Source organism: Dromiciops gliroides, chromosome 1 (genome assembly GCF_019393635.1).
Source record: "Dromiciops gliroides isolate mDroGli1 chromosome 1, mDroGli1.pri, whole genome shotgun sequence".
In the NCBI taxonomy this organism is placed as follows: Eukaryota; Metazoa; Chordata; class Mammalia; order Microbiotheria; family Microbiotheriidae; genus Dromiciops; species Dromiciops gliroides.
Window position 1 is genome coordinate 640279617 of NC_057861.1, and position 13938 is coordinate 640293554.

The 13938-nt window shown below is 36.3% G+C and overlaps 1 protein-coding gene across 1 annotated transcript in view; it reads right to left on the bottom strand.

The window, feature by feature from the left end:
- Nucleotides 1-13938, bottom strand: part of SPATA6L (spermatogenesis associated 6 like) — a 96212-nt gene that overhangs the window by 33850 nt on the left and 48424 nt on the right. Inside the window, exons 6-7 of the mRNA XM_043977506.1 lie at nt 7254-7328; nt 3746-4000 (exon numbers count right to left, since the gene is read on the bottom strand). Coding sequence (XP_043833441.1) covers nt 3746-4000; nt 7254-7328 — 330 coding nt within the window. The remainder of the gene's footprint in view (nt 1-3745; nt 4001-7253; nt 7329-13938) is intronic.

Consider the following 13938-nt stretch of genomic DNA (forward strand, 5'->3'; position numbering starts at 1 on the left):
TCAGGAGGATCTGAGTTCAAATCTGGCCTCAGACATTTAACACTTACTAGCTATGTGACCCTGGGCAAGTCACTTAACCCCAATTGCATCACTAAAAAATAAATAAATAAATAGAATTTTTAAAAAAGAAAGAAAGAAAAAGAAACACATTATCATTTGCATTATATTGATTTAGTCTGACCACAAGCAATTATTTCTTTATTTTCTATCTTTATTACTATAAATAAATTTTTTGTAATTGTATCCATATAGTTCTTATGTAGGCCTTGGTAGGTATACTCTCATGTATGATATATATTCTATAGTTTGGGATCTCACATGTCCCCTTTCATACCTAGACAAATCTAACAAAAATAAATACAAGAAATAAATTAGGCACTTGAATAGAATTTTAGAAAAGTTAAATATAAAGAATCTCTGGTGATTAATGCACAGACATAAAAAGTAATATGCATATGTACATAAATACTATATGTAATATCATAAATGCACATATATTTCTCAGAGATACAAAGCATCTTTACAAAAATTGATCATATGCTAAGGCATAAAAACTTCATAAACAGAATTTTAAGAGCAGAAATATTAAACACATCTTTTATTGATCATAAGGCCATAATCAATAAAGGACATTTGAAGAAAGAATCCAAATTTAAATGGAAATAATCGAATCCTAAAGAATTGATGCGTGAATGAACAAATCATAGAAACAAAAGATATCATTTTTTAAAATTAAAACAATGAGACAACATACCAATATTTAGGGGATATAGACAAAGCATTGTTGTGGTACATGAATGTAATGGAATGCTGTAAGAAATTACAAATATGATGACTATAGAGAAGCATGAAAAGATCTACATGAAATGATATACAATGGAGTAAGGAGAGCCCAGAAAACAAGGATTACAAGATTGTAACAATGTAAATGGAAAGAAAACACACACACACACACACACACACAAACCAAGTGAATGTTGCAAAATTACAAAGAACAAGCATAACTTTAAAAATATATATGAGAAAACACCCATATTCTCCCCCTCTACAGAAGTAGGAGGTTCAAAAATTTGGCACATTGCACATATTTTCAGATACTTTCAATGTATTGCTGTTTTTTTCCCCTCTTCCTTTTTTTTTCTTTAAATATTGTTATATGGGATGGTCTTCTGGGAGGGGTAGAGGAAAAATATGAGGGAGAATCATGGTGATATAAAAATTTTTAAATACCAGGTCTTTTAAAAAAAATGCTGTAAAATAACTGAAAGAAATTGAGTGGTTAAATTACTTTTTGGCAAATTTAAATCATTCTGTAGCTAAGAGGATATGGATTCAAGATGTTATGATCATGTCCATGTCATTGTTTCCTCACTTTGGGGGCTCAGCTCAGAAATTGCTACTGAGCAACCACTTGAAGGGAGCTCCCTTCAAAACTGGCAAAGCTTCCATTTCAAATTGAAATATTCCCTCTAGCCCATGAATAGTCTATTTCTGTCTACTTATTTCAAGGTCACCTGTCAGTCTTCTGAATGTTCTGGATAACAGAGAGTTGCCACATATAAACTCAATACCCAGATAACTGATTCTCAAAGAGTCAGAACAAAATAAGATGAACATAAAAACAACAATCCACATTTATATGACATTTAAGTTTTAGAAAATGCTCTTCTTAGGCAACACGGCATAGTAGATAGACTACTATACTTTGAGTCAGAAGACCTGGATTCATGTTCTGCCTCTGATCCTTGGTAGCTGTTTGACCACAGCCAAGGTGTTATAGAAGACTCAGGTCCCTAATCTATAAAATGGCATAATAATACTTCTTAACAGTTACTTCAAATGAAGTCAGATACCACTGAAAAATATCAAACAACAAAAAACAACAAAACTCCAAATGAGATCATGTATGTAACATGCCTTGAAAATCTGAAAAGTAATATATCAATGTCAGTTATTATTAATAGTTTTATATAGTCTATTATCATCCATCTTACAGGTAAGAAAACTGAAGTTCAAAGAGGTTAAAAGACTTGACCATTATTGCTTAACTAAGGAAATAACAGCTGTACTTGAAGGTGAAACTCCATTTAACATAATATAATATTACACTGATTACAAGTTACTTCAGGATTTTTCAGGGTCTCAAGGTCATTATCACTGTATGGTAGTTTTCTATCACTGAGATGTTACTCTTTTGTTCTTTTTCATTCATGGCCCACAGTATAAGAACTCCCAACTATTTATATGCACCAGTCCAATGTACTTAAGATTCCAAAAATGACTTAGAGAATGTAAGCTCTGTGACTTAGTAATTATAGAGGTGTCCCTCCTCTAGAGAGGTGGTGGGGGTGTGAGGGGTGAGGAAGGAAGGAAGGAAATCATGTGTGAGAACCTACAGCCGAAGCACTTGCTTTCACTTATTTTTATTTGTTACAAGGAAGTAAGTGTTCTGTGTAGGATGATAATGTGAAGTTACTGTGCTTTAAAAACAAATGTCAACAATAAAACTTTGAAAACAAAGAATGTCAGCTCCTTAAGGGAAGTAATTATGTCATTTCTACACACACACACACACACACACACACACACACACACACACACACACACACACACTTTGAATCCCCAAAGCCTTGCAGTCTTGTATACTGTTTGGTCTTGACTATTGACTTTCAATGGTTTTGGGGAATTCTTGGTGAAGAAACTTCTCCACTGAGGTGGGGCAGCTAGGTGACACAGTGGATAGAGCACTGGCCCTGGAGTCAGGAGTACTTGAGTTCAAATCTGGCCTCAGACACTTAACACTTACTAGTGTGATCCTGGGCAAGTCACTTAACCCTAATTGCCTCACACATGCACACAAAAAAACTCCTCCACTGATACAGATCAGTAACCCATTTAAAACTTGGCAATTTTAGAGTGTTGAGATTAAGGGACTGGCCTGGAATCCCACAACCAGGGAATATTAGAGCTCTGACTTGGACCCCGGCCTTCCTGACTTCAAGGCTGGCTCTCTGTTCACTACTTCAGGACACACCTTACACATAGTTTGCGCTTAATAAATGTTTATTTAATCAAATTGAAAAATATAATTGAAGATAACTGAACACTCTACAGAATTGGCCTTACTGTTTTCTAGAAAGGGTGTTAAAGAGTATAGATCATAATGGCTTTGCTACTTACAACCTGTGTGACCTCCCACAGATTGCTTTGCCCATCTGGGTTTCCTGATCTGTAAAAAGCCAGCCCTCAACTAAACAGATGCTGCGAACCCTCTCAGCATTAAAGACTATGCCTGCTCCTGAGCAGCACAATGTGTGTCTTTGTAGGTGTGGAGATTCCCTCCACTATGGCAGATTGTAACCATCTTTGTGACTTTTGACTGAAAAAAGTCAAGCACCTCGTGAAGAACCTTTCTGATGGATAAATTACAATGTCAGACCTTTACTGTCCCCATTCTACAGGGGACACCTCAATGGAACTCAAGTGTGCCTACTATGTGATACCCTAGGAGAAAACTGAGAAATACAACAATACATCTAAACATTCTGCCTCCCTAATGCCAAATATCCAGATGTTTGCATAAAAACATGGATGGATATACCATGCAATTTCAGGAGGCCTCTCTTTAATTCCCCTTTCATTTGTTTGTTTGTTTGCAACAAGCTTCCCTCTCTCCCACCCCACTCCACTGCCCCCCCTGTTCTTTTCCCACCCCATTCCATAGGTCTGTGAAGAGTGGCCTTACATGTCTAACTACAAATGGAGGTTTGGTTTCTGGTGGGGGTTTGAAACCACGAGATCCAGCACTCCGCTGCACTGGCCGCTCCTCCTGGCAAAGACGCCGGATCATGTGTGGTGATGGAGAACGAGACCTTAAGCTTTTGCTAAGCTTTTCACATGTATTCTCCTTTATCTTGGTTCTTAAGTTCTGTAAATGGGGACCGAGCACTTGTCTACAACCTGAAGCAGAGGCTGGCCTCAACTGTCTCAATCTTTCTTCCTGTAAAAAAAAAAATAAATAACAATGTAAAAGAAGGATAAAGAGAAAATATCAATGAAACCCACAATCTAAATACAAATCAAGGAGATGAGAATCGCCTCACATTTTCTATTTAGCCCATTCATTTGAAGTCAGGTTTGAATCCCACTTACTTCCTCTCAGGACCTATGTGACCTCTCTCTTATCTTTATTTTACTTATCTACACATGACTTCATATTTGTAATGGGTTTTGTATATCTTGCTTTCTCAATGGACAGGGGAGGAGTTAGGGGAAAGGAAAGACTCTAGAACTGAAAATAACATCAATTTGAATTTTTAAAAAATAATAAAAATAAAATGGGTAGAGGGAAAGGGTTGAAAATTTTTTAATGCACTACATCCTATTATTCTATGACCTTCTAGGAGAGTATTTTTGTTTTGTTTTTGTTTTGTTTTGCAGGGCAATGGGGGTTAAGTGACTTGTCCAGGGTCACACAGCTAATCAAGTGTCTGAGGCTGGATTTGAATTCAGGTCCTTCTGAATCCAGGGCCAGTGCTTTACCCACTGCGCCACCTAGCTGCCCTGAGAGGATTTTTTAAAATAAAAGTATTTTATTATTTTCCAGTTACATGTAAGGATAGTTTTCAACATTTGTTTTCATAGGATTTTTAGTTCCAAATTTTTCTTTCTCCCACCCTCTCTTCCCTCCCTCCTCCCCAAGACAGAAAGCAATCTGATATAGGTTATATATGTATGATCACGTTAAACATATTTCTGCATTAGTCATATTGTGAAAGAAGAATCTAGGAGAGTATTTTCAAACCCAATTCTTGTTTTCTAGGACAATTTGGTTCAAATCCTAATATCACCAGTATCTGTAATATAATAATTACAGCTTACATTTATAAGGTGTCCCAAAGTCTTATTGTGGTTTTGAGATTTAATAAATTTAATGACTTTATATTTATAAATTATATAAGTTAATAAGTTAAATAATTTATTAAAGCTTAAAAATGTAATAAGACTTCTGAGACATGCTGTATTTACAGCTTCCTCACAATGAGCTGAGCCCTCCTGCAATTCAAAATTCCCAAGCTCAAGATCTACCACCTTCAGCCTCCCCCACATAGCAGGACTGTAGTCATGTGCCACCAAGTTTAACCTCAGAGGGACAGATAAAATATAACAAACAAAAGTACAGAACCTGTCATTTTATTAGTATTGGGACTCTTGAATAAGGAAACTCCTACCAAGGTATGTCAACCCCTTCTCAGTAATAGTCCTAAAGAACTGATTAGAGCATTGAAAGGTTAAATGGCTCGTCCTAAGGCACAGAGTCATCAGGTGTGTGTCAGAAGAAGGATTTGAACTCAGGTCTTCCTAGCCAGTTCTCTAGCCACCATACCACACTGGCTCTAGACGATGAACAAATACTTGGTGGGGAAGAAAATTGGGTCAAAACCTCTAAGGAAGGTGGAAATATCATAGTAAATTATATGAAGCCCCATAAAAAATAATGAAGCAATTCCAGGAATATAATAATGTTTCAGATGAACAATAAAATAATTAGACATCAAAAAAAGGACAGAAATTAGAACTTTCAAGGAAGTCTAACAAAACAGTTGAGAATTTAGAACTAACAACTGAAACACTCTCCAAAACAGTATTGTAATGCAAAAATGCAGGTGCAGCAGAAAAATTAAATAAGATTTTGAAATGTAGTATTATTATTGCCAAGTTTTTAAATATTCTGGTATCATTTTTCTTATTTTATCTTTAAGCCAAATATGGCTTAATAGATTGTTTTTCAGTTTTAATTTGATTTTTAAACTTTTATGGTTCTAATTCTATTTCATTACAGCGTGATGAGATAGCCTGTATACTTTTTAAAAATTCATGTAGAGAGGCAGCTAGGTGGAGCAGTGGATAAAGCACCGGCCCTGGATTCAGGAGGACCTGAGTTCAAATCTGGCCTTAGACACTTGACACTTACTAGCTGTGTGACCCTGTGAGCAAATCACTTAACCCCCATTGCCCTGCCAAAAAAAAAAAAATTCACGTAGAACTTCTCTGTGACCTATTATATCATCAGTGTTTGTGTTTATTACCAACTTCTTCCATTTAGTTCTCTCCAAATATTTTAAATTCTATTCTACTAAATTAGCAAATTAGACATGATTCCTTTATTGTTGATCTTTTTATTTAATATATCATAATCTGATAATGAAGCCTTGAAGTTTCCAATTATTATACTTTTGTCAATTTCTTCTTTTATTTATCTTTTATTAATTTAATTGTCAAATTGTTTGGTACCAATAAAGTGTAATTTGTTAGATATTTGCACATTACTAATTTTCCTTTCACCATTTTGTGATGCCCTTGCCTGTCTCTTATTGTTTAATGGTTTGAAGTCTATTTTATCAAATATAATTTCTGCCACTCTTCCATTTTTTAATTGTAGGTAAATAATATGGCCAGAACCACCTCTTCACTTTAATTTAGCACTATATTTTTACATTAGATGTGTTTCCTGTGAGCAGCATATAGATGAGTTTTGCTTCTTGATCTACCTTGTGACACTTTTTATTTTAGTGGGAAGATTTATTATTGTTATGCTATAAATTTAATTTGTCTTCAGATATTTTATTTTTATTTTTCTTGGCATTGCCTGAATGAAGTAAAATCTTAGTTTTCTAAATCTTTTCAACTAAAACTAATTAATGAAACAAGTCATTTATATTTTCAAGCCATTAATTATTTACAATTCCCTGAGGTTTAATTAATACCTTAAAATTATTAATTGGTTGTCTTGTGCATTCATGGATGACTAGTTACTACAACCATCAGCTGAGGTAAAATACTTTGCGTGGCCAGGAATGGCGATAAATCTGTGTCTATCCACCCACTCTTCACACAGTTTGCCTTCTAACTAGGGGTGAAGATTTACAAGCTAGGTGGTCAGCACTTGTGGGTAAGATAAAGCACAGGTAGCTATCTATTTGAAGATGAAATAACTGACTTCATTGACACCTTGTTCTAGCCAAGTGAGCTACACTAAAAATACAGAATGCTTTTGAAGGAAACTTCACTACTGTTTTGATATTCAGGTTGGACAAACAGATTAGATAAAAATCTAAACTTCATAGAAGCACTTTGTCAATCCAAAATTGAAACTTGACTAAAATACTTTAAATTTAATTCTAAGTCAAACAGATACTAGTGGCAAAGAGATACAGCATGTTTGTTGTGCTGACTTTCTTAATTATACTTACAAAAAATCTTTTTAATGGACAACTGAGTTCTTTGATGGCTGTCCTTGTAGAAAACTCTATTTTTGGAGAGATGCCCTGAAAAATATATAAAAGGAAAAAATGAAACCACTGGAAATATGTGCTCCTTACCTTATCTTATCTTATCTTAAAATAGTAAAACAACAGAAATTCCATTCTGTCTCAGTGTCATAATCCATGAATTCCATTAGTATTATCTAGCTTCCTAAAGTGTGGGTCACAACCCCATATGGGGTTCAGCTAATGTGGGGGTTGTGAAAAATTTGGCAATGGTAAAATGTTATGTATACCTATTTTATATACATATGTATATGTGTGTATATATATATATATATGTATATATATATGTATGTATGTGTGTATGTGTGATACCTGAAATCATGTAAAAAATCCTCAGGCAAAAAGAGTTCGCAAGTGGAAAAAGTTTAAGAAGTCTTGGTCAAAAACCCGACATAATTTCAGAATGTGTTTTCTACACCCTAACCTAACTGGAGCTCTGACCTAACTCTATTCCCTGAGCATGACTTGCACTCTCCTACATCTGCCTTTGTTCATGTTATCCTTGTGCCTGAAATTTCCACCCTCCCTTATTGAACTCCTACTCATCCTTGAAAGTCTAGCTCAAGTGTCACTACCCCCACGAAGCCTTCCCTTATTTTCCCCCTTCCCTGTTAATAATAACCTTTGTCTTCAGACCTCACAAAGAACGTTGGCGGGTTGGTTTGGTTTTTTGTTTGGTTTTTTTTTTAACTCTTAATGCCTTATCCTGTAATGTTGTATACTATAGCAGTCTTCTGCTTGTGTCTTCCTCTTACTAGATTTTTAAATCCTTGAAGCTAGAAGATGTGATTTATCTCAGTTTTTTATCTCCTCCTGCACCCTTCACAGTTGTGTAATTTAAAATTCTCAATGTGGGTTCTAATCTGTCCCCCCAGTTTTGGGGGGAAACTAACTAAAATCACTGATAAACGAGTTTAGGTTTTTTAAGGATTTATTGAAAGATAGCAAAAGAAAAAGATTGAAAACAGATTTCCTATAACTTGGCAATCCTAATCTTCCTAAGCTCCCACTTCTGAAGTCCTCTGCCACCACACCAATCTCTTGCAGCCAAAGAGCAAAAATCCTCCCCCCAGTGTCCGCTTCCTGCTTCCTGCTTCCTGCTCCCCTCCCAGAAATGGGGGGTTCCTCAAGCTGATTGGCTAGTGTCACTCAAATTCATTAAGTACCCTTAAGTACCAGCCAGACATGCTTACAATCTAGTTCGCCAGTCAGTTGCCCTTCCCCAACTCAATAAGCCCAGATCGATCTCCAGGTGAGCCCCTGAGTTCCATTATCTTGACACACGGTATTGTACAAACAGGAAATGCTTAATAAATGTATCTTGTATTACATTATATCATACTTCAATCATTCTTTACTGACTTTTCCAGGGTGATGAAAATGAAGTAACAGGTGCTTTCCTTCTCTAATGAGTAAAATGAAAAGCAAACACAAGTGCTTTTGCTTCCATATGGAACACCCACCAACTTGACAATTATTACAATGACTCAAAGATTACGTTTGAGAGAATAGGCTTGATTTGTACACCAATATTAAGAGCCACTCTTCCACCAAATGGAAATACCTGTAAGTTCTGACAGGAAGATTCCCCCATGTTCACCATATTTTTTTAAAATGTGAATGTGTGTGTATTCACTGGGCTTTCTTAAAAATATAGGGCTGGAAGAGAACCATGACAAATTATTTAATGGAGTGGCCAACATACTTGCCAAAAAAACCTGCTGTAGTGTAACTAGAAGAGGTCCATCTCTGAGAGAGAGAGAGAGAGAGAGAGAGAGAGAGAGAGAGAGAGAAGAAGAAGAAGAAGAAGAAGAAGAAGAAGAAGAAGAAGAAGAAGAAGAAGAAGAAGAAGAAGAAGAAGAAGAAAAGAAAAGGAAAGGAAAGGAAAGGAAAGGAAAGGAAAGGAAAGGAAAGGAAAGGAAAGGAAAGGAAAGGAAAGGAAAGGAAAGGAAAGGAAAGGAAAGGAAAGGAAAGGAAAGGAAAGGAAAGGAAAGGAAAGGAAAGGAAAGGAAAGGAAAGGAAAGGAAAGGAAAGGAAAGGAAAGGAAAAAACTCAGCATAGTAAAAAAAAGCATATTTCTTGAATATTGAATAATGTCTTATACATATATGTTGATCCATGTAGATGTATTACTGTTTATGTAGTTACAGTAAGTATATATTTCTTCCACGCACACCTTGCCATCATTTCCCTTTATCTTAAGGCCTCTGCACTAGATTTTGATGGGGTGACATTTCCAGCTAATCTTCCCTGTTTTCATCTTCCAAAGCTAGGTCCAGTTACTGTCTTTAGCCCCTCTTTATGGCATCTACCTCAGGGACTCAGATTCATTGTCACCACCAGCAAGGAAATGCTCTGGAGGAGGAAATAAACAAAAATATACACATTTTCCTACAGCCAAGCCTTCCATGAAACTATATTCAACAAAGCCAGCTATCACAGTGAAAAGCCACAAAGGGCCCAAGAGCATAAGCATGCACCAGGGGGGAAAGCAATCATTTGGGTGATGTAGCTGGAGATGTTCTCATCAACCATTACTTCCTGCTCTAGGCATACAGAGACTGTCTAAGCCAGCACCATGGACTTCTCTGATGCTGGTATCTCATTCACCACCTTTCTTAGGTTGATAAGAGAATTTATTGCAGGGGGCCACTAGATGGCACAGTGGATAAAGCACCAACCCTGGAGTCAGGAGGACCTGAGTTCAAATCTGACCTCAGACACTTGACACTTACTAGCCGTGTGACCCTGGGCAAGTCAATTAACCCTCATTGCCCTGCAAAAAACAAAAAAACAAAAAAGAGAATTTATTGCAAAGCAGGAACTTAATGCTATTCCTTACCCAGCACATTATCAAACGAGACCTTGTATCAAAATAAATTCTGTACCTTCAGTGTCTAAGATCCCTTCTTCAAATGGCTCTTACTTATTTCCCCTTAGGTTAACTCCTGTGGGACTGTCACAAGGGAGATTCTTATTCTTTGATCCTTAGTGATCAGAAGCTATGGAGGGTAAATAAAGAGCCTTTAAATTATGTCTCTTTACCCATAGGTAAAGAGGAGAAAAATCATTTCCCAAATATTGTCAATTCTACCACCACAACCACTCTCCTACACATTCCCTTCTTTCTACCTACACAGCTACTACTGTAGCTTAGACCCTCATATCCTCTTGCCTAATGAGGTAGCTCCTTAATTAATCTCCCTGCCTCAAGTCCCTCCTGGCTTCAATCCATTCTCCCCAAAACTGCCAAATGATAATCCTAAAGCACAAACTGATCATGTTACTCCCCTGCTCAATAACCTCCAGTGGCTCCTTATTACTTCTAGGATCAAATATAAATTCATCTATTTAGTATTTAGAGTACTTTGCAACCCAGCTCCAATCTACCTTTCTAGCATTATTGTACATCCTCCAACATACCTCTCTGTTCAACCAAACTGGCCTTCTTGATGTTTTTCATACACAAAAACATCCATATCCTGTCTCTATACTTTTGCATAGGTTGCCTCCCATGCCTAAAATGCCTTCCCCTTCTCATGTCTGCCACTTAGAATCCTTAGTTTGCTTCAAAGTTCAGCTCAAATACTACCTTTTACATGAGACTTTTCCCAATACCTCCAACTTCAAGTGCCCAGCCCCCTAAAAATATTATCTTATACACATTTTGTAAATATATTATATAGTGCTTTATATGTGTGTATTTATTTATATAGTGCTTTATATGTGTGTATTTATTTATATAGTGCTTTAAGGTTTACAAAGAGCTTTACAAATGTTATCTCATTTTATCCTCACAACAATCCTGGGAGGGAAGTGCTATTAATTATCTTCATTTTATCGATGAGGAATATGAGCTAGACAGAGGTCAAGTGATTTGTCCAGAGTCACGCAATGAACAAATTTCTGAGGATGGATTTGAATTTGAGTCCTCCTGACTCAAAGTCCAGTGCTCTCTCCATTGGACCACTTACTGAATATAAGTTTCTTAAGGGCAGGAACTGCTTCATTTTTTGGTCTTAGATTTTGCAGTGCCTTGCACAGGAGCATAGTAGTTACTTTAATAAATGCTTCTTGGGACAGCTAGGTGACACAGTGGATAAAGCACTGGCCTTGGATTCAGGAAGACCTGAGTTCAAATCCAGCCTCAGATACTTGACACTTACTAGCTGTGTGACCCTGGGCAAGTCACTTAACCCCCACTGCCCCACAAAAATAAATAAATAAATACTTCTTGTCTGATTAATTGATTAATAGCTCATCAATTACTGAACACAGACTCAAACCCAGGTTGCCTAACTCAATCTCATACTTTTTAACGCATTAATGGCAATCTCCACAAACTGCCATCAAATGTTTAAATATAAGAACTTTAAGATTACATATTTACATTTTATCATATTTAAACCATACCTAGATTTACCACATTATCATAGCTAGACACAAACACTTTTAGATAAAGAGTACATTTATCATACTCCCTTAGACTTCTTAACATCTTACACCATGAGGCCTCTCCATGAATGGAAAATGTTGTCCACCACTAGCCTTAATATAGTTATGCTCCCTTCAGGAGAATGAGAAGATTAGCTGCCATTCCCTATAGTAGCTTCCAACAAGGAAAATAAGTTGTGCAGAGGCTAGCTCTGCACCTTTCAGGCTAAATGCCCTCAGACATTCTCAGTTATCTGATCTTGGCTCATGAACAGGGTTCTCGATGTAGGACAACCTAGAGTCCTCAGGCTGATCTGAACTGAGATGAGGTACTATGGAAATGGACAGCAGCTGGGTATGTCTATAACAAAGAAATGAGCAAAAGACCAGTTAAAACAATTCTCAGAAGGACCAGAGGCAAAAAAGTAATGTATACTGACAGCACAAAGCAGTCCAGAAGCAAAGGTGGCGGTGAGATCTAAGGGCAGAGACACAGACCAAAGCAGTTAAACTGGGGACAAAGAAGGCAGAGGGAACCTTGTCAAGTGGATAGTGTAAGTAATATTAGCTCCATCTTACATATGCATTGTAGCAATTCACATTAATATGGCTCTTTAAGCCTAACCAAGCACTTTCTTCACAATAAGCCTACAATATTGGTAGTACAAGGGGCAGTGGATACAGTGCCGGGCCTGGAGTCAGGAAGACTCCTAAGTTCAAATTTGGCTTTAGACACTTAGTAGCTGTGTGACCCTGGGCAAGTCACTTAATCCTATTTACCTCAGTTTCCTCATCTGTTAAATGAGCTGGAGAAGGATATGGCAAACCACTCCACTATCTTTGTCAAGAAAACCTCAAATGAGATCAAAGAGTCAAACACAACTGAAGAACAATATGTAGTACAAATATTATTATTCTCATTTACAGATGAGCAAACAGATTCAAAAAGGTTGTTAGTAAATGGCAGGACCAGGATTTGAACTCGTGTTCTATAACCAAAAAAACCTCCAACTAAAAAGCTTATGCTCTTGGAATAAATTCATAGTAGCTAATTTCTTAGAGCAATCTAAAAATGAAGGCACAGGTATCTGGATGGTAATAATTTCATCTGGCTATACAAAATATGGTATTATAATTATAAATAGTAATGAGAAAAGGCCACTACTGAAGCTAAGTGATAGGCCACTATATCATCAGAATAATCCTAAAAATCAAGACCAGGGTAATAAATACCATCATAATTAGAATGTAGTATATTCAGAAGAGGAAGAAAAGAATTCTGGGAAGATGAATAAAGTGGAAAATTTTTACATAATGAAATTGACAAGTTGATGAGCTACTGAAACAATTAGATAAGCCAAAGTCTCTCAGAACAATTGCTGGAGTCTCTTTCAGCCCTAAATCCTATGATCATAACTGAGCCTGACTGTAATGATAAATTACCGAAATGGTAACATCTTTCTCATGGCAAGATTTTAATATATGCTTATTTAATTGAATAAAAACAAATAAATCACACTTATGTGTGCTTTAAGGTTTACAAAGGGCTTTCCTAATATCAACACTTAGGAGGTGAGATGTGTATATTACCATCATGAGGAACCTGAGTTTGTGATTTATCCAAGGTCACACAGTTAACAAGTGTCAAAATATCAAACCCACATCATTATGTCATTTTGAGGTTTACAAAGCACTTTCTTCACAGCCTCCCTGTAAGATAAGTAGTGAATTTAGTATTATATGCATTTTACAGATGAGAAAATTGAGACTTGGAAAGGTTAAGTGACAACCTAGGTCACACAGCTAGCAATTATAAGAGCCAGGATTAAGATTCAGGTCTCATTCAGCATTTTTTTCCACTCTACTATGCAAACTACTCAATGTAATAGATAAAATATATGATAAAAAAGCTAAAGAATTAAATCAGTAATTTTCAAAAATCAAAGCAGTCCTTAAAACTTATTCTGAGAATTAAGCATCTAATAAGCCAAAGAATTTTTGCTGATCGAGTACAGTCTGACTTAGAAAATGTGAATCATGGTCTGGGATCTAAAGCTATTTTTTAAAAAATTATAAATCCATTATGTCTGAAATGTCCCTGACAAACTCAGTGGGCTACCTATTCCTACCTATTCAAGTGTATGTTACAACTTGAGCAATATACATTCTTCAT